Source organism: Oncorhynchus mykiss, chromosome 32, assembly GCF_013265735.2.
Source record: "Oncorhynchus mykiss isolate Arlee chromosome 32, USDA_OmykA_1.1, whole genome shotgun sequence".
Classification (NCBI taxonomy): domain Eukaryota; kingdom Metazoa; phylum Chordata; class Actinopteri; order Salmoniformes; family Salmonidae; genus Oncorhynchus; species Oncorhynchus mykiss.
The window spans coordinates 16,058,738-16,082,468 of NC_050572.1; the positions used below are offsets into that span (position 1 = coordinate 16,058,738).

At 43.4% G+C, this 23,731-nt stretch overlaps 2 protein-coding genes and 1 pseudogene across 2 annotated transcripts; 1 reads left to right on the top strand and 2 right to left on the bottom strand.

Moving 5' to 3' along the window:
• Nucleotides 1-106: 106 nt before the first annotated feature.
• LOC110488002 (cytochrome b-c1 complex subunit 7) lies at nt 107-3,404 on the top strand. Its single transcript, XM_021559948.2, has 4 exons — nt 107-197; nt 902-970; nt 1,103-1,269; nt 3,202-3,404. Exons 1-4 carry the CDS (start codon nt 179-181, stop codon nt 3,277-3,279), a joined length of 333 nt encoding a protein of 110 aa, XP_021415623.1. The 5' UTR covers nt 107-178; the 3' UTR covers nt 3,280-3,404.
• A 426-nt stretch (nt 3,405-3,830) lies between these two features.
• On the bottom strand, nt 3,831-5,393 carry LOC110489392 (annotated as a pseudogene).
• A 4,910-nt stretch (nt 5,394-10,303) lies between these two features.
• On the bottom strand, nt 10,304-22,509 carry LOC110488004 (protein naked cuticle homolog 2). The gene is made up of 8 exons (XM_021559949.2): nt 22,271-22,509; nt 21,368-21,394; nt 21,184-21,269; nt 14,045-14,105; nt 12,193-12,287; nt 11,839-11,934; nt 11,454-11,721; nt 10,304-11,306 (listed from the first exon to the last, which is right to left on the bottom strand). Exons 1-8 carry the CDS (start codon nt 22,293-22,295, stop codon nt 10,837-10,839), a joined length of 1,128 nt encoding a protein of 375 aa, XP_021415624.1. The 5' UTR covers nt 22,296-22,509; the 3' UTR covers nt 10,304-10,836.
• Between the last annotated feature and the right edge of the window lie 1,222 nt (nt 22,510-23,731).

Sequence of the window (23,731 nt, forward strand, 5' to 3'; positions counted from 1 at the left end):
CCTACTTCATAAGGACTAACGTGTAAATATATAAATGGAAAAATAGCGAGGATAATTTCAATTCGTGTGATAATTCAATTCTTACGTTTTGTGCAGAGTTGCGCAACCGCGGATGACCTCATTCTCAGAACGTCATTTTACCCACAATTCCACTCAAACTTTTTTTTGACAGAACAACATGGCGTCGAGGGCACCAGGTAATTACAATAACCTATCTTTTAAGCATTTCTTTACCCGTAAATCGAGATGATACGTTGCAGATATTGTTGAGTATTGGGGCTATTGATTTGTGGGGGGAAAACAAGACGACGCGGAGTGTTTTGGTGCGTTCAAATCCATGTTTTTAAGGACTTTCTGTCGTCCTCTGTGTCCCCGCGAAAAGCAAGAAGTATGTTAGCTAGCTATGGCAAATTAAGGAAATCTGGTTTGTGCCAGTGACATTGCGCATTTAAATTAAATGTATGCCAGTTGGCTAATGGTTAGGTAAAACAGTACTATAACAGTTATAATAATCTTCTATGGTCTGATCAACCTTCAAGCGCCACGCCAGTGCAGCTTGATTATCTAACAACATCTAACGTTAGCAGTTTCCACCTAGCTAGTAATATGTAGGTCATCTGATCTACTAGCAATCTATTCACTTATCCAACACGCATGTAATATTTGCGTTTTAAGTGCACTTCTAGGTTCGCCCAAATAATACTACTGTCAAATCCTCCCTCCAGTACCTACTTCTAAAATTCACTCATTTCTAGTGGATCCACTCCAATATCTTTTTAGATTCATGGATAATATTGGGTGTCTCTTTGCTTTTGTGCTGCAGTGATTGCAACTGGATTTTAAGCTGTTTTTGTGAACAATCTTGTTGACAAGCAAATTACTCTTCTGGTATCCCCCACAGCAACTACAGGCAGACTCCTGGTCAGCTTTCGCAAATGGTACTACAATGCTGCTGGATTCAACAAAATTGGTAACTCTTGGGAGTCTTAATGTTTTTTATTCTATTTGGGGCCATCTGAGTCTTAAGACTAATTAATTCACTCAGTCTTAAACATCTAGAATCTTCAGTTAGATCTCGCCTTGTGGATATTTTTGGTTCCAGGTCTGATGCGTGATGACACAATCCATGAGGATAGCGACGTGAAAGAGGCCCTGCGGCGTCTCCCAGAGAAAGTGTACAACGACAGGATGTTCAGGCTCAAGAGAGCCCTGGACCTCTCCATGAAGCAGGCGGTTCTCCCCAAGGAACAGCGGACTCAATATGAGGAGGTACAGCAGACCTGGGCTCAAATGACATATTCAGGACTGATTCAGACCTGGGCTCAAATAATTAAGTACTTTGTGTTTGACAAACCTTTCCTGGTTTAATGGACTAATAAAATGGTCCTAAAACTGCAAACTCCACTCATCTGGCACTCCAGGCATGCAAACGCTGAAGTATTTGAAATAATTCAAATAATATTTGAACCCGGGTCAGAGGTACAGTGCATATAGTCTCACACGTTAGTTTGTACATTAATGGCTTTGCGCTGCCACTGGGGAAATTGAAGATATGTCTAAAGTTTCATAGCAGTTGATGCTATAGTGAAGAGGTATTCAACTCCTGGAGTTTTCTGTTCTACCTGATAATTAATTGCACCCACCTGGTGTCCCAGGTCTGAATCAGTCCCTGATTAGAAGGGAACAATTAAACGCAATGGAACTGGCTTCACGGTTGAGTTGAGGATTACAGTGTGACTTTGGAATGAAGGGCAAAGTCTAGCCTCTGAGGCTAAGGTGGAGATATTGTTACTACACTGCTCAAAAAAATAAAGGGAACACTAAAATAACACATCCTAGATCTGAATGAATTAAATATTTTTATTAAATACTTTTTTCTTTACATAGTTGAATGTGCTGACAACAAAATCACACATTATCAATGGAAATCAAATTTATCAACCCATGGAGGTCTGGATTTGGAGTCACACTCAAAATTAAAGTGGAAAACCACACTACAAGCTGATCCAACTTTGATGTAATGTCCTTAAAACAAGTCAAAATGAGACTCAGTAGTGTGTGTGGCCTCCACGTGCCTGTATGACCTCCCTACAACACCTGGGCATGCTCCCGATGAGGTGGCGGATGGTCTCTTGAGGGATCTCCTCCCAGACCTGGACTAAAGCATCCGCCAACTCCTGGACAGTCTGTGGTGCAACACGGCGTTGGTGGATGGAGCGAGACATGATGTCCCAGATGTGCTCAATTGGATTCAGGTCTGGGGAACGGGCGGGCCAGTCCATAGCATTAATGCCTTCCTCTTGCAGGAACTGCTGACACACTCCAGCCACATGAGGTCTAGCATTGTCTTGCATTAGGAGGAACCCAGGGCCAACCGCACCAGCATATGGTCTCACAAGGGGTCTGAGGCTCTCATCTCGGTACCTAATGGCAGTCAGGCTACCTCTGGCGAGCACATGGAGGGCTGTGCGGCCCCCCAAAGAAATGCCACCCCACACCATGACTGACCCACCGCCAAACCGGTCATGCTGGAGGATGTTGCAGGCAGCAGAACGTTCTCCACGGCGTCTCCAGACTCTGTCACGTCTGTCACGTGCCCAGTGTGAACCTGCTTTCATCTGTGAAGAGCACAGGGCGCCAGTGGCGAATTTGCCAATCTTGGTGTTCTCTGGCAAATGCCAAACGTCCTGCACGGTGTTGGGCTGTAAGCACAACCCCCGCCTGTGGACGTTGGGCCCTCATACCACCCTCATGGAGTCTGTTTCTGACCGTTTGAGCAGACACATGCACATTTGTGGCCTGCTGTAGGTCATTTTGCAGGGCTCTGGCAGTGCTCCTCCTGCTCCTCCTTGCACAAAGGCGGAGGTAGCGGTCCTGCTGCTGGGTTGTTGCCCTCCTACAGCCTCCTCCACATCTCATGATGTACTGGCCTGTCTCCTGGTAGCTGGTATATTGATTGATTCTTCAATTAGTTTAGCACTATGAAGCAGGTAGATTAATTATGATTGAGGTATTAGATTATGAAGCAAGTAGGATTAGAGACTAAAGGTTGGATTGGAATTGGGCAATAGTTGAGTTGGGAGATACCTATAAAGCTGTTTAATGTTGAAAAATGACATACTAAAAACCACGTCAAGTACAGTTGGTGGAAGAAAGTTGACAGAACTAATGTTTTGTTTCTGTTTGACCTTTTTTCTGTAGGATGTACATTACCTGGAGCCTTACCTGAAAGAGGTCATCCGTGAGAGGAAAGAGGTTGAGGAGTGGTCGAAGAAATGAGATTGCTGTGGAAAGCTGATGTTCCTTCTGTTTGGTCTGGTGAATGGTTGTCCTCTGTAATATTTCAAATAAAGTGTACCCTGTGGGAAGACTGCTTAATAAAAATTTACATTTTGGGAAAAGATGTACAAGTGTGGAGAGTTTAAGAAGTATTGCAAGATTGGTAAAATAGCTTTTGGGTTAAGATGTGAACCAGGATGTTGATCACCACAGTAATGTTTATTTATAGTGAATCCACTTTAATCCCAAATTTTAAGACGGAAATAACAATTGACTAAACTATAATCAAACGGCAGTTGCATGTTTAAAAAAACATTTAAATGATAATGGAGCAATACATTTGTCAAAGTTTTTCAAGGCCTTAAATATCCCAATAGGCTAAAGTTGTCAACTTTTTAGTTGCACACATTTCTTAGTTGTCTTTGGATAAGTGGAAATGAAGTGTTGCAAGCCACAATAGATGATTGAGAAAGATGAACCCTTTGTATTGCACACACCCTTGATCTATCAACCCTCTTTCCCGCCCTCTGGTATGGTATTCTACCTGAACTTCAATCTACCTCTGGCAGCTCCAAATACCTTAGGGCTGGGAACCCAGCGGCCAGAGAAGAGGCAGCGAAGGGCCGTGGCGCTCAGAGGGTTGCCCAGTATCTTCAGCCCCTCCAGGCCGCGACAGGGAGCCTGGGTCAGGATGTCCATGTGTTCATCCTCTAGGGTGAGGCTGTGGCGGGGAAGAGGCCGCACACGTTGTGACCATTATGTCCAGACTGACCAGGTTCTCCCTTTGCAGGCTGTTGGCCAGATAGGCCATGTCCACACAGTTCAGGTTACAGTTGGCCAGCTTCAGGAATTTCAGTGGGGTGGTCAGGGGGCTCTGGACAAGGCCATAGAGTCACAAATGTATTACATTTTCACATTTCGGTTATATTATCACTTGTGTATGCTTGCAATGTGGGTGTGCGCATCACTTCACGCAAGCTTGACAAAAAACTAAGCCAATATGAAATCTTTACCATGCATGCCTAATTAATGGACAGTGCAGGTGTCTGCTTGTTGTTTTGGGGCATGACCTCAGTGCTATTTCAAAGTCAGCTGTAAATGACACCCTATTGACTTTTAAGTGCACTACTTTCTACCAGGGTCAAAAAGTTTTCTGGTCAAAAGTAGTACACTATATAGGAAATGGGGTGCAATTTGGGAAGCAGACAATATCAACCATTAAGTGTTCCCTGGTTTCTGGCCAACCTGCAGATTTAGCAGCAGGCAGCTGTCTACATTCTCCCCCACAGCCAAGCAACAAAAACAAAATGCCACTGAGTGCAAACTGAGTACCGGAAACTGAGTACTGGAAACTGCAGCCCCCATGTTATGATATTACACAGTGGAAATGCATCAGCTTGAATAGACATCCCCAAAGCTATATATACAGTAGACATCAATACCTTCTACATATCCACATGCACACACACACACTCTCGCCCAAAAACGCGCACGTAGAACAGCTGTTTAAGGGCCAGGGAGTTGGCTCAGGACCTGACGAAGCTCAGCTTCAAGGGGCAGTGACGGAGGAGCAGGAAGGCCTGGGCCACCACCTTGTAGTTCTGCCCGGTGACAAAGCCGCTCAGGCGCACGTCCACCTCGGTCTCGAGGGCTGAGGGTGCAGCGCCAGCCGCCTGGATGGCCACCATGACCTCGTAGCACATGCAGGTGAGGAGCTGGGTGCGGGCCCACTGACCCAAGGTGGATCCACCGGAACAGGCATGGTACTCTGTGTCCTTCAGCCCAGTCAGGTCCACCATACGGAGGGTCTCGGCGTAAGTCTCTGTTGGCCGCAGCACGTACGACTGGAGATAAAACAGATAGAGATATAACATAACTGTTTATTGCCATCAAATGGGCATTTGTCTTACAAATCAAAGTTATATGATGTAAGGTGACATTGTGACCTTGTATTGCCCCAGTGGCAACTCAAGTAACTACAAACACATTGAGACTGGCCAAGATCCAGTGCCTCAGTTCACACTGCAGCATTTTTGACCAGTGACAGATTGCACCTCTAAACACAACACCAGAACACACAGTTAGCCTACTTTCAGCCCAGTCAACAGAGCCATCTAGGCACTGCCGGCAGATGCAGGAGATCCTCCTGGCAGTCTACCATCCTTCCCAGGAGCCTTTGCAGGTTAAGCTCATGCAGAGGCAGATTTGGACCAGGTCGTGGAGGAGGAAGGCCTTCTCGTGCAGGTAGCAGGCATTGAAGAGGAGTGGATAGAAATTGAACAACAAACAGCTAAGGTTCTCCATGGTGCTCGGGCCACTCTGAGTGAAGCCCTCGGCAGCAAGAAACCTCAGGCTCTTCATGGCTCTCTCTTCTCTGGTCTGTCCTCGAGGTCCGGGTCTTGAAGTGTTAGGATCAACCAATCAGCCCTTGTGACTGGATGTGTTTGTGTTGTTGCTCTCTCCCCAACTGTCTCTCTGTATGTTGATTCTTTGTCTCTGCTAGTACTGTATATCTGTCTGGACCTCGAGAGGCTTGGCGCGTGAGGTAGGTGAGTAGGAGGGCTATTTTTTTGAAACAGCCGTCTCATTCCATTCGCCTCTCGAATGGGTTATCTATTTGCATCTTTCACCAAGGGGCAGAGCAGAAACAACCTTATCCTACTGCTTACAAAATTAGGTCCAACCTCCCTCCATACCACCAACATTGAAATGACCTGTTTATGCAAGCAAGCTATAAAAAGACGCCAGTAACAACAATAACAGAAAAGCAATGTAGACAAACATAGCATGGACGTTGTACAGGGTAACATTGGCATCATGCCCACACTGAAATGATAGATTTACTGAAGGCTTAGATGTTAATCAAGACCAAAGTAGTGGCAGATCAGATATCATAATGTACTAGCCTAACATGACTGGTTATGAAAACATTATGCATTTGATGAGAGTACGCTGGACCACCCAGAGTGTTGTAAATATACTGAACAAAAATATAAAAGTGTTGGTCCCATGTTTCATGAGTTGAAATAAAAGATCCCAGAAATGTTCCAAATGCACAAAAAGTTTATTCCTCTAAAATGTTGTGTACAAATTTGTTTAAATTCCTGTTAGTGAACATTTCCCCTCTGCCAAGGTAATTCATAATTCACCTGACAGGTGTGGTATATCAAGAAGTTGATTAAACAGCATGATCATTTCACAGGTGCACCTTGTGCTGGGGACAATCAAAGGCCACTCTAAAAGGCACTGCATCTCAGTGCTAGAGCCGTCACCACAGACCCTGGTTCGATTCCAGGCTGTAACACAACCGGTTGTGATTCCCATAGTCCCAAAGGGCGGCGCACAATTGGCCCAGGGCCGTCCGGGTTAGGGTTTGGCTAGGGTAGGCTGTCATTGTAAATAAGAATTTGTTCTTAACTGACTTGCCTAATTAAATAAAGATTCAATAAAAAATAAAAAGTTGTCACACAACACAATGCCAGTTAACCACCTAACTGAGGAACTCAATTTAACCTTGCGCAATACCCTACATGCAGTTGGACCCCTAAAAACGAAAAACATTTCTCATAAGAACTTAGCTCCCTGGTATACAGAAAATACCCAAGCTCTGAAGCAAGCTTCCAGAAAATTGGAAATGGCACCACATCAAACTGGAAGTCTTCCGACTAGCTTGGAAAGACAGTACCGTGCAGTATCAAAGAGCCCTTACTGCTGCTCGATCATCCTATTTTTCCAACTTAATTGAGGAAAATAAGAACAATCCCCCAAAAAATGTAGATACTGTCGCAAAGCTAACTAAAAAGCAGCATTCCCCAAGTGAGGATGTCTTTCACTTCAGCAGTAATAAATTCATGAACTTCTTTGAGGAAAAGATCATGATCATTAGAAAGCAAATTACAGACTCCTCTTTAAATCTGCGTATTCCTCCAAAGCTCAGTTGTCCTGAGTCTGCACAACTCTACCAGGACCTAGGATCAAGAGAGACACTCAAGTGTTTTAGTACTATATCTCTTGACACAATGATGAAAATAATCATGGCCTCTAAACCTTCAAGCTGCATACTGGACCCTATTCCAACTAAACTACTGAAAGAGCTGCTTCCTGTGCTTGGCCCTCCTATGTTGAACATAATAAACGGCTCTCTATTCACCGGATGTGTACCAAACTCACTAAAAGTGGCAGTAATAAAGACTCTCTTGAAAAAGCCAAACCTTGACCCAGAAAATATTTTAAAAACTATCGGCCAATATTGAATCTTCCATTCCTCTCAAAAATTTTAGAAAAGGCTGTTGCGCTGCAACTCACTGCCTCCCTGAAGACAAACAATGTATACAAAATGCTTCAGTCTGGTTTTAGAACCCATCATAGCACTGAGACTGCACTTGTGAAGGTGGTAAATTACCTTTTAATGACATCAGACAGAGGCTCTGCATCTGTCCTCGTGCTCCTAGACCTTAGTGCTGCTTTTGATACCATCGATCACCACATTCTTTTGGAGAGATTGGAAACCCAAATTGGTCTACACAGACAAGTTCTGGCCTGGTTTAGATCTTATCTGTTGGAAAGATATGTTTGTCTCTGAATGGTTTGTCCTCTGACAAATCAACTGTAAATTTCGGTGTTCCTCAAGGTTCCGTTTTAGGACCACTACTGTTTTCACTATATATTTTACCTCTTGGGGATGTCATTCGAAAACATAATGTTAACTTTCACTGCTATGCGGATGACACACAGCTGTACATTTCAATTAAACATGGTGAAGCCCCAAAATTGCCCTCGCTAGAAGCCTGTGTTTCAGACATAAGGAAGTGGATGGCTGCAAACTTTCTACTTTTAAACTCGCACAAAACAGAGATGCTTGTTCTAGGTCCCAAGAAACAAATAGATATTCTGTTGAGTCTGACAATTAATCTTAATGGTTGTACAGTCGTCTCAAATAAAACTGTGAAGGACCTCGGCGTTACTCTGGACCCTGATCTCTCTTTTGACGAACATACGAAGACTGTTTCAAGGACAGCTTTTTTCCATCTACGTAACATTGCAAAAATCAGAAACTTTCTGTCCAAAAATGATGCAGAAAAATGTATCCATGCTTTTGTTACTTCTAGGTTAGACTACTGCAATGCTCTACTTCCCGGCTACCCGGATAAAGCACTAAATAAACTTCAGTTAGTGCTAAATACGGCTGCTAGAATCCTGACTAGAACCAAAAAATGTTATCATATTACTCCAGTGCTAGCCTCCCTACACTGGCTTCCTGTCAAGGCAAGGGCTGATTTCAAGGTTTTACTGCTAACCTACAAAGCATGACATGGGCTTGCTCCTACCTATCTCTCTGATTTGGTCCTGCTGTACATACCTACACGTACGCTACGGTCACAAGACACAGGCCTCCTAATTGTCCCTAGAATTTCTAAGCAAACAGCTGGAGGCAGGGCTTTCTCCTATAGAGCTCCATTTTTATGGAATGGTCTGCCTACCCATGTGAGAGATGCAAACTCGGTCTCAACCTTTAAGTCTTTACTGAAGACTCATCTCTTCAGTGGGTCATATGATTGAGTGTAGTCTGGCCCAGGAGTGTGAAGGTGAACGGAAAGGCTCTGGAACAACGAACCGACCTTGCTGTCTCTGCCTGGCCGGTTCCCCTTTTTCCACTTGGATTCTTTGCCTTTAACCCTTTTACCCTGAGTCACTGGCTTACTGGTGCTCTTTCATGCCGTCCCTAGAGTGGGTTGAGTCACTGATGCGATCTTCCTGTCTGGGTTGGCGCCCCCCCCTTGGGTTGTGCCGTGGCGGAGATCTTTGTGGGCTATACTCGGCCTTGTCTCAGGATGGTAAGTAGGTGGTTGAAGATATCCCTCTAGTGGTGTGGGGGCTGTGCTTTGGCAAAGTGGGTTGGGTTATATCCTTCCTGTTTGGCCCTGTCAGGGGGTATCATCGGATGGGGCCACAGTGTCTCCTGACCCCTCCTGTCTCAGCCTCCAGTATTTATGCTGCAGTAGTTTATGTGTCGAGGGCTAGGGTCAGTTTGTTATATCTGGAGTACTTCTCCTGTCTTATCCGGTGTCCTGTGTGAATTTAAGTATGCTCTCTCTAATTCTCTCTCTCTCTTTCTTTCTCTGTCTCGGAGGACCTGAGCCCTTGGACCATGCCTCAGGACTACCTGGCATGATGACTCCTTGCTGTTCCTAGTCCACCTGGCCATGCTGCTGCTCCAGTTTCAACTGTTCTGCCTGCGGCTATGGAATCCTGACCTGTTCACAGGACGTGCTACATGTCCCAGACCTATTGTTTGACCATGCTGGTCATTTATGAACATTTGAACATCTTGGCCATGTTCTGTTATAATCTCCACCCGGCACAGCCAGAAGAGGACTGGCCACCCCTCATAGCCTGGTTCCTCTCTAGGTTTCTTCCTAGGTTTTGGCCTTCAAGTTTTTCCTAGCCAACGTGCTTGAACACCTGCATTGCTTGCTTTTTGGCATTTTAGGCTGGGTTTCTGTACAGCACTTTGAGATATCATCTGGTGTTAGAAGGGCTATATTAAAAAAAAATGATTTGATTGCCACAGATGTCTCAAGTTTTGAGAGAGGTCCAACTGGTAATTTTACTGCAGGAATGTCTACCAGAGCTGTTGCCAGAGAATTTAACGTTAATTTCTCTACCATAAGCTGCCTCCAACGTCATTTTAGAGAATTTGGCAGTACTTCCAACTGGTCTTACAACCGCAGACCACGTGTGGTCACACCAGATACTGACTGATTTTCTGATTCAACCACATACCTTTTACATTTAAGGTATCTGTGACCAACAGATGCATATCTATATTCCCAGTCATTTGAAATCCATAGATTATGGCCTAATCAATGGATTTAAATTGCCTGTAACTCAGTATGTATGTATGTTGTTGCATGTTGCGTTTACATTTTTGTTCAGTGTATTTTCCTAAATATTCACAGAGCCTTAGCACGGAATGTTTTGCCATAAGAGAACACATTTTACATTTGACAGCTTCCACAGGACGTAAACAAAGTGTATCACTTTATTACTTCTTACAAATTGTTTTACATTTTTCTTCTTCCCAAATCTGAAAGCATCAGCCTTCATTAGATTGTGACTTTTTTCAATTGACAAACTACAATGATCACAAGCAAAGTGTATCATGCTTTCATACATCAAAATACAGACAATACAAAACATACTGCATTTACTCTCATACGTAGATTGTGACTGTTTAAATCATTATATTAAATGAAAGTGGTCATCTATAGAAACCTGAGAAGAAACTTCAGTCTAGAGGGCTTTGAAAGGTGAGTGGAATATTCAACATGACACATTCAACATGAAACTCAGTCACCAATACAAGGCACATAAGCTCATTTTTGTACAGAGTTACTATTATTCCATAGTATAGAGAGTGATTGTGTCCCACAGCCCTATACTATATTTAGGCCCACCTGATCTGACCAGAAACCACTCAGGGCCCTAGCTATAGGCTAAACCACAGGGAGGTGTGTCTCTCAGTCTCTGTATCCCTGAGTGGAGTGCAGACTGCAGTCATGCTGGGGGGTGGTAGTGGTGGTGGTGGTGATGGTGCTCGTGGTGGTGGTGGTGTTCATGCCTCTGAACCAAGGGGATCAAGCCCCCAGAGGAGGAAGGCAGGCTGGACAGCACCACACTCTCTCGCTGCACATTGAGTAGGGTTCTGGAGGGGGACCCAGCCTCTCTGGCCCTGGAGCGAAGCCTCTTACTCTGGCTGTGCTGTAAGGGGAGTTGGGGCTGGGAGTATGGCTGAGAGGGGTGGCACCATTTGGAGGGGTGGTGGCCATGGAGCTTGCTTGATTTATCCCTACCCCCTCCTCCCCCTCCTCTGTCTCTCCCCACTGCCTTGGCTTGGCCCCTGAGAGACCTGAGGAAGGAAAGGCCCCTGCCTCTGGACTCTGTAGGGCCACCGTTCTTCCCCACCACCACTGAGCGGCGCTGCTGGTCTGAGCGGGCGTCCGGTCTGGGCACCTGAGAGTGGGCGTCTGCAGAGGATGGAGAACATCATGTTATACTGTCATTTCTCTTTGTTGAATGTCATTCATCTTTGGTGTATTTTCAGTAAAAACCATGTTGAGTTTAATGATCTGTGCCTCAAAAGTGCTGAAAATAAATGGTCATTGTGTACCTACCTGCATCGTCAAACTTGGAGGAATAGTTCTCTATCCCAGCTAGGTCTAAGTAGTGGTTCCTGCGTTCTGTGTTTTCATCCACACAGTGAAAAGTCCTCTCTGGGCTCCCTGCCTCCTCCTGCTGGACTTCCTCTATTCGGTCCCCTGTTCTGGAGCTGCTGGAGGGGGCCACCACCAGTTTGACCTTCAGGGCTGTGCTGTTAGATGAAGGCTGCATGGCCGACGCATCAACCACCTCATAGATGGACTGCATGAGACTGGACATATCCTGTAACACAGAGACACACACAGACACCATTAGTAAGACTGCAGGGTTGACTTAATCTTAAGAGAAAACTCATAATGCGCAAAAGTTGCTTGTTGTAGCTGTGTGAAGCTACCGTACCTCATTGGTGACTTTACCACTGTTGTCAAAGTGATACAGTGTGAAGATCCACTCCTGTCGAGTGTCATCCTCCAACACCACATTGCACTCTGTGTCCTGTAACCATGAATAATTGTCACTTTTACGCAGACCCTTTTATGCGTTCTTACATTTTACAAGTGATCCCAGGAATTGAACCCACTAGCCTAGCATTGACGTTCCATGCTCTACCTACTGAGCTGCAGAGGACCAAACACAACAGGTACCATATTATGATCATCAAACAAATCCCTGCCAGACTCTGTAAAGATTCTATAGATCAAATCCTTTTGTAGTTGTAGTGTACAGGATAGTAAAAGACCAAAAGCCACTCACATCAACATGGCTGTTCCTCTTCCTGGGCTGTCTGAATGGAATGTGGATGTAGCTCTCTCTCTCCTTCTCCCCTCCCTTCTCTGATGGCAGTACCACTGTAAAACAAACAAAGTACAGTGAGGGGGAAAAAGTATTTGATCCCCTGCTGATTTTGTATGTTTGCCCACAGACAAAGAAATGATCAGTCTATAATTTTAATGGTAGGTTTATTTGAACAGTGAGAGACAGAATAACAACAAAAATCCAGAAAAACGCATGTCAAAAAGGTTATAAATTGATTTGCATTTTAATGAGGGAAATAAGCCTTTGACCCCTCTGCAAAACATAACTTAGTACTTTGTGGCAAAACCCTTGTTGGCAATCACAGAGGTCAGACGTTTCTTGTAGTTGGCCACCAGGTTTGCACACATCTCAGGAGGGATTTTGTCCCACTCCTCTTTGCAGATCTTCTCTAAGTCATTAAGGTTGAGGCTGACGTTTGGCAACTCGAACCTTCAGCTCCCTCCACAGATTTTCTATGGGATTAAGGTCTGGAGACTGGCTAGGCCACTCCAGGACCTTAATGTGCTTCTTCTTGAGCGACTCATTTGTTGCCTTGGCCGTGTGTTTTGGGTCATTGTCATGCTGGAATACCTATCCACGACCCATTTTCAGTGCCCTGGTTGAGGGAAGGAGGTTCTCACCCAAGATTTGACGGTACATGGCCCCGTCCATCGTCCCTTTGATGCGGTAAAGTTGTCCTGTCCCCTTAGCAGAAAAACACCCCCAAAGCATAATGTTTCCACCTCCATGTTTGACGGTGGGGATGGTGTTCTTGGGGTCGTAGGCAGCATTCCTCCTCCTCCAAACACAGCGAGTTGAGTTGATGCCAAAGAGCTCCATTTCGGTCTCATCTGACCACAACACTTTCACCCAGTTGTCCTCTGAATCATACAGATGTTCATTGGCAAACTTCAGACGGGCATGTTTATGTGCTTTCTTGAGCAGGGGGACCTTGCGGGCGCTGCAGGATTTCAGTCCTTCATGGCGTAGTGTGTTACCAATTGTTTTCTTGGTGACTATGATCCCAGCTGCCTTGAGATCATTGACAAGATCCTCCCGTGTAGTTCTGGGCTGATTCCTCACCGTTCTCATGATCTTTGCAACTCCACGAGGTGAGATCTTCCATGGAGCCCCAGGCCGAGGGAGATTGACAGTTCTTTTGTGTTTCTTCCATTTGCGAATAATTGCATCAACTGTTGTCACCTTCTCACCAAGCTGCTTGGCGATGGTCTTGTAGCCCATTCCAGCCTTGTGTAGGTCTACAATCTTGTCCCTGGCGTCCTTGGAGAGCTCTCCCTTTAAGAGTGTGCTCCTAATCTCAGCTCGTTGCCTGTATAAAAGACACATGGGTGCCAGAAATCTTTCTGATTGAGAGGGGGTCAAATACTTATTTCCCTCATTAAAATGCAAATCAATTTATAACATTTTTGACATGTGTTTTTCTGGATTTTGTTGCTGTTATTCTGTCTCTCACTGTTCAAATAAACCTACAATTAAAATTATAGACGGACCATTTCTTTGTCAGTGGGCAAACGTACAAAATCAGCGGAGGATCAAATACTTTTTTCCCTCACTGTATATTCTCTTTAGCCTTTGTGTTAGCTGTTTACAGACGATAATACACACACTGTATCCCAGGTTTCCCCGACAAGCAAGGGGAATTCTTAGTTAAGATATGAACCATACCGAATCAAACAGGTCAATCATTGAGTAAGTCTAAGATGTTAGGTTAATGATGCATGCTAGACTAGAATCAGTGCAACAGTAATGTGATCAGCCTGATCCACTGAGCTGTCCTTTCTCTACTCACCCTGTAGGGGGCTCTTATCGTTCAGGGACTGCTCATCCTTCACTTCCCTTCTGCACAATTCCTGGAAAAAGAGGGAGGGGAGCGATGGACCAAGTGAGAATTAGGAGAGAAAAAGTCACAGAAGAGGGGGGGTAGAGATAGGGAGAAGGAGAAAGACAAGAAAGTTTAAATGATGTGAGAGCAGGTAATCTTTGATCATCTGGGGGCCTATTGTTTGTCATCAGCTGGGTAAATAACACTGTGAGAACCAGCTCCCAGCTGGTGTTTTCAAGTTCACCTCAACTTCCGATAAATTCAATAAAACCATATGTGTTCTATAACTAATCAGATGTTATGCAGACACAGCTCTAAATCCACGCACACACATAATAGAACGCTAATTCGATATACATGTAGCTAGCAAATCAAATTCTATTTGTCACATGCAGGACCAGTAGTAATTAACTTCCCCTTTGGGATGAAAACTGTGCTTCTAATCTGCCCCCTGATCTCCTCCGCTCACTGGGACAGTGTGTTCTACAGTTGATGTACTGAGGGTCAGCAGAGAACCCCGGAAACTTGTCACGTGGGACCGAGTGGGGAACAGAAGGTCAAGACGTCACTACCCTGAACACAGGAGCCACAGACAGATGACTGACCTTCTCTGTCTGTGTCTCGTTTCTCATCTGATCTTCCTGAGAGATAAAATCTGCCAGGGTCTGTTTTCCTAACATTCGAAGAGCTACTTCTGATATCAGAGTCCATAAATGACTGACATTAGCTCAAATCTACCTCATAATCTAATGTCCAAGAAGCAGAAGACAAATGTCTATTCCACTTTCCAGCAGCATACCACCCTGCATCACACTGCTGGCTTGCCACTGAAGCTAAGAAAGGTTAGTCCCTGCATGGGAGACAAAATGCTACTGGTAGTGGTATTGGAAGGCCAGTAGGAGGCACTCTTTCCTCTGATCTAAAAAAAATGTCCCAACATAGTACCACAGCATGAGTCATAATACCCATAAAGCCTAGTGGTGAAACAAGGAAATGGTCCCAATTGTTTTTCCACCATTAATTTTCCCAATAGGGGATTTTAGAAACACTTAAAATAAGGGCTGTGTTTCCTGTAAATCCATGTAAATCTCTCTAGGACAAGCTGACTTTTATCAATAAATTCACCTGTATTTACCCCCCAAAAATGAAACGCTAATTAGCAGCTAATGTGGCTATGATAAAGAACTACAAATGCCATGATGATCTAGACGAGACTGCCGAATCGAGGCAAAGGTAAGAATCTCTCGATTAACTATCTAATGTTAGCTAAATTGAGTAATTAATCAACTGGCCCAATTTCTTTAAATTAAGAATTCTGTGAACTGTCTTGTGCAAGTTTTATATTGACACAATACCTGTTAGCAAAGGTGTCAGCTAGAGATGTGTGCAGGAACTTGCAGGAATTTGTAGTTTTGCATTAAATCTACTTTGATGCTAATTAGCATTTTTGAATCTGAGCGTAGAGCTGAATATATTTTTAAAAGTCAGCTTGTCCGAGAGAGATTGACATGGTTATTAAAACATCCGCCAGGGTAAATCTACACAAAACACAGCCCTTATTTTAAGTGTTTCTAAAATTTCGGATGGGAAAAACGACTGGTGGAAAAACTATTGGAACCATTTCCTTGTTTGACCGCTAGGTTTTATGGGTATTAATACACCTCCATTGCCAGGGCAGTGGTTGGGGATATTGCCCTGTGAGTGTGCTGTCTTTTGGACGGGACGTTAAACGGGTGTCCTGACTCTCTGTGGTCACTAAAGATCCCATGGTGCTTATCGTAAGAGTAGGGGTGTTAACACTGGTGTCCTGGCTAAATTCCCAATCTGGCCCTCATACCATCATGGCCACCTAATCATCCCCAGCTTCCAATAGGTTCATTCCTCTCCCCTGTAACTATTCCCCAGGTCTTTACTGTAAATGAGAATGTGTTCTCAGTCAACTTACCTGGTAAAATAAGGGTAAATTTTTTATAATTTGTTCTATTTTATTCTGTTCTCAGGGAGGGAATAAAGCACTGGAGAAAAATAGAACCTATACGGGTAAATTTACTGTAAGAGAAGGCAGGCAGGCAGGCAGTCATGCTCATGCCATGACCATGCCTGCTGTGACATCACTATATCCAGTAAAAGTAAATGCATTAAGTCACTCTTGGTATTAAAGTAATATCACCTACAGAGTTCCCATATATGTGTAGAACTGAGCGTCCCATATGGAAACAATAACACACAGTCTATAAATTTACTATCTTCAAAAACCCGCTGAGACTACAACCTATTTATAATGCCTATGGGCTCAAAGCGGATGTTAACTTCAACTAAATCCACTGGGTAGTTGTTGCTTGGTGAGTACCCACACTTTGAAACTAGGTGTTCCCTTGAACGGTGTTGAGCATATTGCATGTGCTATCAAGACCAATCAAGATCTGAGCATATGATATCCAACCCTCTGTTGCAACAAGTCAGAAACCATCCCTTCAAAAAAGGACAGTGAAAGCACCAAAACATTAGATCTATGCGTCTAACTGTCTCCACCACAGACATTCCCAGCAGCCAGCCGCCCACAGCTCTGACAGATGCAGATGAGTAACAAAGAGCCTGTGGAGTCTGAGAGGACCATGCTGACAGATAACCCTGACTGCTGATGGCTTCAACCAGCATACCAGCCAAACCCCTGCCATCGACCGCCACGCTCTGCCTGCTATGGACCCTTTCATCTGGGGTCGGGTTACCGACCGAGAGGGGAGAGGAGCGGGGGCCTTTTCCTGCACTCAACTGGGTGTCACCAAGCTTTGCATCCTGTCCTGTCGCCCCCTCTCTCCCACCCGCCTTTAGTTAGAGTCAAACGCAGAGCCCTGAGAAGAGAAGAGAACAGTACAGAGCTTTGTTTAAAACTTCTTGGCGCACCCATCCCATTAGCGGGATCATTTTTGTCAACATCCGCTGAATTGCAAAGCGCCAAATTCAAATGAAATTACTAAAAATATTACATTTTAATGAAATCACAAGTGCAATATAGCAAAACACAGCTTAGCTTGTTGTTAATCCACCTGGCGTGTCAGATTTCAAAAAAGGTTTTCGGCGAAAGCTATCCAAGCGTTTATGTTAGGACATCTCTCTCAGCAGACAAAGCATTACAAACAGCTAACAGCAGAGTAGATTGGTCACGAAAGTCAGAAAAGCAATAAAATGAATCGCTTACCTTTGATGATCTTCGGATATTTGGACTCACGAGATTCCCAGTTACACAATAAATGTTCCTTTTGTTCCATAAAGATTATTTTTAAATTCAAAAACGTCCATTTGGTTGGCGTGTTATGTTTAGAAATCCACAGGCTCGAGCCGTCACGAAGGGGCAGACGAAAATTCCAAATAGTATCCGTAAAGTTTGTAGAAACATGTCAAACATTTTTTTATAATCAATCCTCAGGTTGTTTTTACAATAAATAATCGATAATATTTAAACCGGAGTGAGAGAGAAAATGTCTGCTCCAAGCTGCTCACGTATGCAAAACTCTGCTGGCACCCAGCCATCCAATGACACGATGTGGTCTTTCTCGCTCATTTTTTAGAATAAAAGCCTGAAACTATGTCTAAAGACTGTTTACACCATGTGGAAGCCATAGGAAAATGAATCTGGTTGATATCCCTTTAAATGGAGGGAAGGCATGCAATGGAACAGAGAGGTTTCAGGAAAAACAGCACTTCCTGGTTGGATTTTTCTCAGGTTTTCGCCTGCAATATCAGTTCTGTTATACTCCCAGAAAATATTTTGTCAGTTATGGAAACTTTAGAGTGTTTTCTATCCTAATCTGACAATTATATGCATATTCTAGATTCTGGGCCTGAGAAATAGGCAGTTTCATTTGGGTACGTTTTTCATCCAAACATCAAAATTCTGCCCCCTACACTCGGAGGTTTTAACAATCTCTCTTCCTGCCAAACAATACCTGGATAGGTGGTTGATCATCTCTCTTCCTGTTAACCAATACCTGGATAGGTGGTTGATCATCTCTCTTCCTGTCAACCAATATTTGGATAGGTGGTTGATTGTATGGGGGTGGGGCTGTATGGGGAAGGATGGTTGCTTCATCACAGGAGTTTATGTGAAGCAGCTTCTGTTATTTACCTTTATGTATTTATTTGTTATATACATAATAGGAAGATAAGTCTCTTGAAGTTGGTATACAAGTTGATATTCAAAGAATGTAAAGGGGGTTGGGGTTGTTTTCAGGCTCAGGCAATAGTTAACGTTAAGTCAGAGAATAACCATTAAGAAGTTCTCATTTTCAGAGGTCTGGCCTTGCTCACAGAAACCAGATGTGAGTGATTTCTGGAGGAGGGGAACTGAGGGAGGGATTTGGATGTTGAGCTGTAGTTGGGTGAGGAAACGCTGGAGCCAGAGTCTATACAAGTACCTAGCTATAGAACTGGGCCTCTCTCCAACTGCCCAATCAGTTCTGCTGGCCATGAGGGTGGAAAGCAGTGGGAAATGTTCAGATCATTGTGGGTAGAGATGTCCAAGGGTTCTTACCACCTAATGATATGACCATGGTCTCTTTCTCTCTTTGTCTCCATCTGTCTCTCTTTCTTTCTCGCTCATCCTCTGTCTGAGCTATAGCCCAACAAACAAGGTGGGTAACCAAACATGAAAGGGTGAGCCAGCCACCTGAACAATCCAATCTGTGTTTGGGAAAATCGGTTTCCCTGGCTTAGAGCTGGAATGTTCTGGGAGGCGATTTCAGCCCAAATATAATCACAGTCCAGAATCTGAACAGTAGAATAATAAACAGAAACCTCTGGTACAACAAACAGGACAGAAACACCTTGGTGGAAACAATAAGAGGAGGACTAGAAGGAAGATTCCTTCTCCAAACCCAAGAGAATGACTGGCCCAGTTTAACCAACACTGTTGTTCCAAATAGAAATCCACACAGAGACAGTGATGCAAACGGCAATTTCGATTCTGATATGATTGGTTGCATTTCATCAGACAACTTTTTTTATACTTAGTGTTTGTACATTTTACAAACTCTCTGGCTCACTTGACTGAGCTGTACCTGATCCAAACCTGCCTTGGATAAACAGGTTTATTAATGAAAAGTGCCTTTGTTATTGCCTCAGGTGATATTGTCAACACTCCACCCTGAGTCATTGTAATTAAACAGAAACAGTATGTCAATATTGAGGTTAATTGTTCCACAAGTCTGAAATTGTTTAACATCCTGATGGAAATTAGGTTCTATGACCTGAGGCTGCAGGATGTTGACACAAGTGATCTAGGACATGTGACCGCTACAGCCTGGACACCCCAATGAAGGCATCAAAGTTGACACTATAATCAAGCTTCATTACTGAAAAGAGGATAAACAATTAACATAATCTTAGACAGCCAGACACACACATGAAGTGCCCAGGCAAATAACATAGAGTATACCAGTACACTGCAAACTGTAGCTAGCCAGACAGTTACATATGCGGTTGTGCCATGGAGCCGCTAATGGTGGAGCTGGAATACTGAATCACAGGAACAATTGAACTGCCATTAAAAAGGCGTGGAGGACCTGGGTCTCATTATAGAAACCTGGCAGGCTCAGCCTTTCTTTCCTAATAACAGGCTCCAGAAAGACAGCAGCATGGACCAACACTTCATTAACACCTCCTACCCACCATGAGTTCAAAATGACACTACAGCAGGCATTCAAAATGGCTCCAACAGGTCTTTCCAAGTGTTGAAAGATGATTACGAGAGAGAAAAGAAGACGTTCAAAATATGTGAGTAAGGCAGTGAGTGGTCACACAGTTAAGAGTCAAAGAAGAGTTATGAGCATCAAGATATTGTACTCACACCATGCTACATCTTCCCAAATGTGACCATCTCATTAACAGTACTAAGCCTACTTGTGAAGGTGTTCCACCCACAACCAGACACTCCGCCTACCAGACCTTGTCTCCCCCTGCAAGCACCAGATGTGGGGTTTCAGTGTGGCGGTAATGAAAGACCCTGCTGTTCTGGACAGCGGCCATATGCATTTCACACAGACATGACAGCCTCCTCTCACAGAGAGCGGGGGGAGGGGGGGTTGCTTTGCCTTGGCTGGGACTGGGAGGGAGGGAGGAGCAGACCTGGCTGAGACATCATGCACATGTGATTCAGAGTCAGTGAACCCTAGTGCGAACACCAGTGTGGACTCAATGTGAGCATGAAGTGGTGACTGACAGTGTTAATCCTCAATGGATGGATGAATCAGGATGTAAACAAGACTGAGAAGGCAGCAATTCAAAATGTTATTTGTTGTTTACCCAGATGGTACAGTTGTTTACCCAGATGGCTGTGATTTATGTATAAAGATTGATGAATAAAACACCATGTATTAAATAGAGAATTGTCAATTTGCTTACCTTTGTCTTAGATAAGAAGCGATGCAGAAGCACTGCCTTCATCTTTTCATTAGGATTCTAAGCTCTTCCACTCTGGGCGGCTGTGGTCCATTCAGCTACCCTTTCACAGGAATCCACCATTCTGGTTCTTGTTAGCGTCATTATCCAAGTTCAAGCCTCTCAACTCTAATGACACACATGTGTCTGTGTTGCTTTCCATTTACAGGCCTTTCTGGGCCAGAAAGAGCCAGAAGCAGATGCATCATGAACATGGTCCAGAGAAGGATGCTAACCCCCCCAGGATGCAAAATACAAACTAGAGTTTGGTAAACAACTGACTGTTAGCATTGACAAACTAAAGAACTGTCCTAGAGAAGTAGGCCTATGGGGATTTAGGTGTGAGAAGGATTTGGCAGCAGGGTATTTTAATTTTTTATTTAACTAGGCAAGTCAGTTAAGAACTAATTCTTATTTACAACGACGGCCTAGGAACAGTGGATTAACTGCCTTGTTCAGTGGCAGAACGACAGAGTTTTACTTTGTCAGCTCAGGGATTCGATTTGGCAATCTTTCAGTTACTGGCCCAACACTAATCTCTAGGCTGCCTGCCGCCCCAAATATGGCTAGTGACTGTCTGATGACTCTCTCTCTCTCTCACACTGAAAATCTGCAAACAAATGAAATGTTCATTCTATTTCAATATCTCTGGAAAATGCGTTGTACAGTACCTGCTTGAATCTGATTTTGTGGGTGTGGAGGTCCGTACATTCCAGCTCTCTCTGACAGGTGAGCACATTGGCAGCAAAACTACCACCTGGAAGAAACAAACAAATACAAAAATAAAGTCTATATCCTGCATAACACTATGTTTGAGAGACATACATTTGAGACCTTCCTAAAGGTGATTCTTACCTTCAGGATTTTCTCTGCGTTTACAGGCTATCCAAATTATGCATGGAATGGAAACATAAAAGAGAAAAATAAAAGATTGTTACATTTTGGTTATTAAGAGATGTACAGTAGCCCCTGAAACTAAATACTAAAAGATTGTTACATTTGGTTATTAAGAGATATACAGTAAGCCCCTGAAACTAAATACTAAAAGATTGTTACATTTGGTTATTAAGAGATATACAGTAGCCCCTGAAACTAAATACTAAAAGATTGTTACATTTTGGTTATTAAGAGATATACAGTAAGCCCCTGAAACTAAATACTAAAAGATTGTTACATTTGGTTATTAAGAGATATACAGTAGCCCCTGAAACTAAATACTAAAAGATTGTTACATTTTGGTTATTAAGAGATATACAGTAGCCCCTGAATCTAAATACTAAAAGATTGTTACATTTTGGTTATTAAGAGATATACAGTAGCCCCTGAAACTAAATACTAAAAGATTGTTACATTTTGGTTATTAAGAGATATACAGTAAGCCCCTGAAACTAAATACTAAAAGATTGTTACATTTGGTTATTAAGAGATATACAGTAGCCCCTGAAACTAAATACTAAAAGATTGTTACATTTGGTTATTAAGAGATATACAGTAAGCCCCTGAAACTAAATACTAAAAGATTGTTACATTTGGTTATTAAGAGATATACAGTAGCCCCTGAAACTAAATACTAAAAGATTGTTACATTTGGTTATTAAGAGATATACAGTAGCCCCTGAAACTAAATACTAAAAGATTGTTACATTTGGTTATTAAGAGATATACAGTAGCCCCTGAAACTAAATACTAAAAGATTGTTACATTTTGGTTATTAAGAGATATACAGTAGCCCCTGAATCTAAATACTAAAAGTCTCACCATGTTTTGATTGGAGTTTGCCCATATTTTGTGGTATTTCCTCTTGTGCCTTGAACCTTCATCTATTTGCGCATTGATCAAGACATCTTCATCATCTCCCATTGATAACAACAAAGACAGTTGTATCCTGTATGCACCGATATGTCGTTTTTGCCATTAAGTTATTATAGGGTTGAGATAGACAAGAGGACCGAAGCTTCGTGAAAGTGCACACAAGTATGTTGGACAGAGAGAACTTGCGGAGTTTATTATGGAAAAGAAACGAATAATCAATACACAGAGGGTACAGCACATCCTGCTGGCCATTAGGGGAAAATATTTTCTCAATTTTTATTGAGCGCAAACAACAAATGAGCTCACAATGACATAATTTAACGCGTGCATGATGTGTCTTTCGTGTAAACATAAAATAAGAGCCCTTCATTATGCAAACGTTTTATTTGTTTAGTATCTAGATCGCTTTTTCCCTAAATAGGCTACTGTATATTGGGGCGACAGGTAGCCTAGTGCGTTGGGCCAGTAACCCAAAGGTTGCTAGATAAAATCCCCGAGCTGACAAGGTAAAAATATGTCGTTCTGCCCCTGGACAAGGCAGTTAACCCACTGTTCCCAGGCCATCATTGTAAATAATGATTTGTTCTTTACTGACTTGCCGAGTTAAATAAAGGATAAATTAACATATATATATTGCCACCCAGTGGTGTCTGCGTAATTTGCGCATATAATGGACCAGGGACTGAATGACCTTAGAACGCCACTTCAGTTCCTATCACCTTGTGATGTCTATCTTCTGAAACAAGCCCTTTCTGGTCAAAGAATCCTCAACATTCTTCATAATATTTCTAACCGGGTTGGTGAGACAAACGCGGTAAAAGCCTCCCACTCCCTAAATGTTCACTCCCCAACCCCTCTCACTCCACAATTTTTCACTTCCCAACCCTTTACTCCCCAACCCCTCCCACTTACCAAACCCTCCCACTCCCCAACCCATCCCACTCCCAACCCCTTCCACATTTCACTTCTCAACCCTTCACTCCCATCATTCTTATCCCTTCACTCCCATCATTCATCATTCAGCTCCCCCCATCATTCTCATGATGGGAGGAGCTGATGTCTCTACTGTCTCTACTGATGTCTCTACTAACCACCAACCTGGAGGAAAAGATGGCCGACTATGACGACAAGAACTCTTAAGAGTGTTCGCTGGCTAGCGGTAAGTCTGTCACTCTTTCCGTTTCCCCTATAGTTTCCATGTCACATTAGTGCTATTCATACCAAGGCTCTGTTGTTGATGACAGAGGTTGGTGGGGGTTGTGTGATGAATTGTGTGTCTTCCACATTGCTGTATACTGATTATTACTACAAGCTGCCTTTCAAAATCATCAATATGACCACTCCTCTTTCGTTGTTTTCAATCACATATTACCATCCGGTGTATTAAGTCCACTCTCCCGACACACC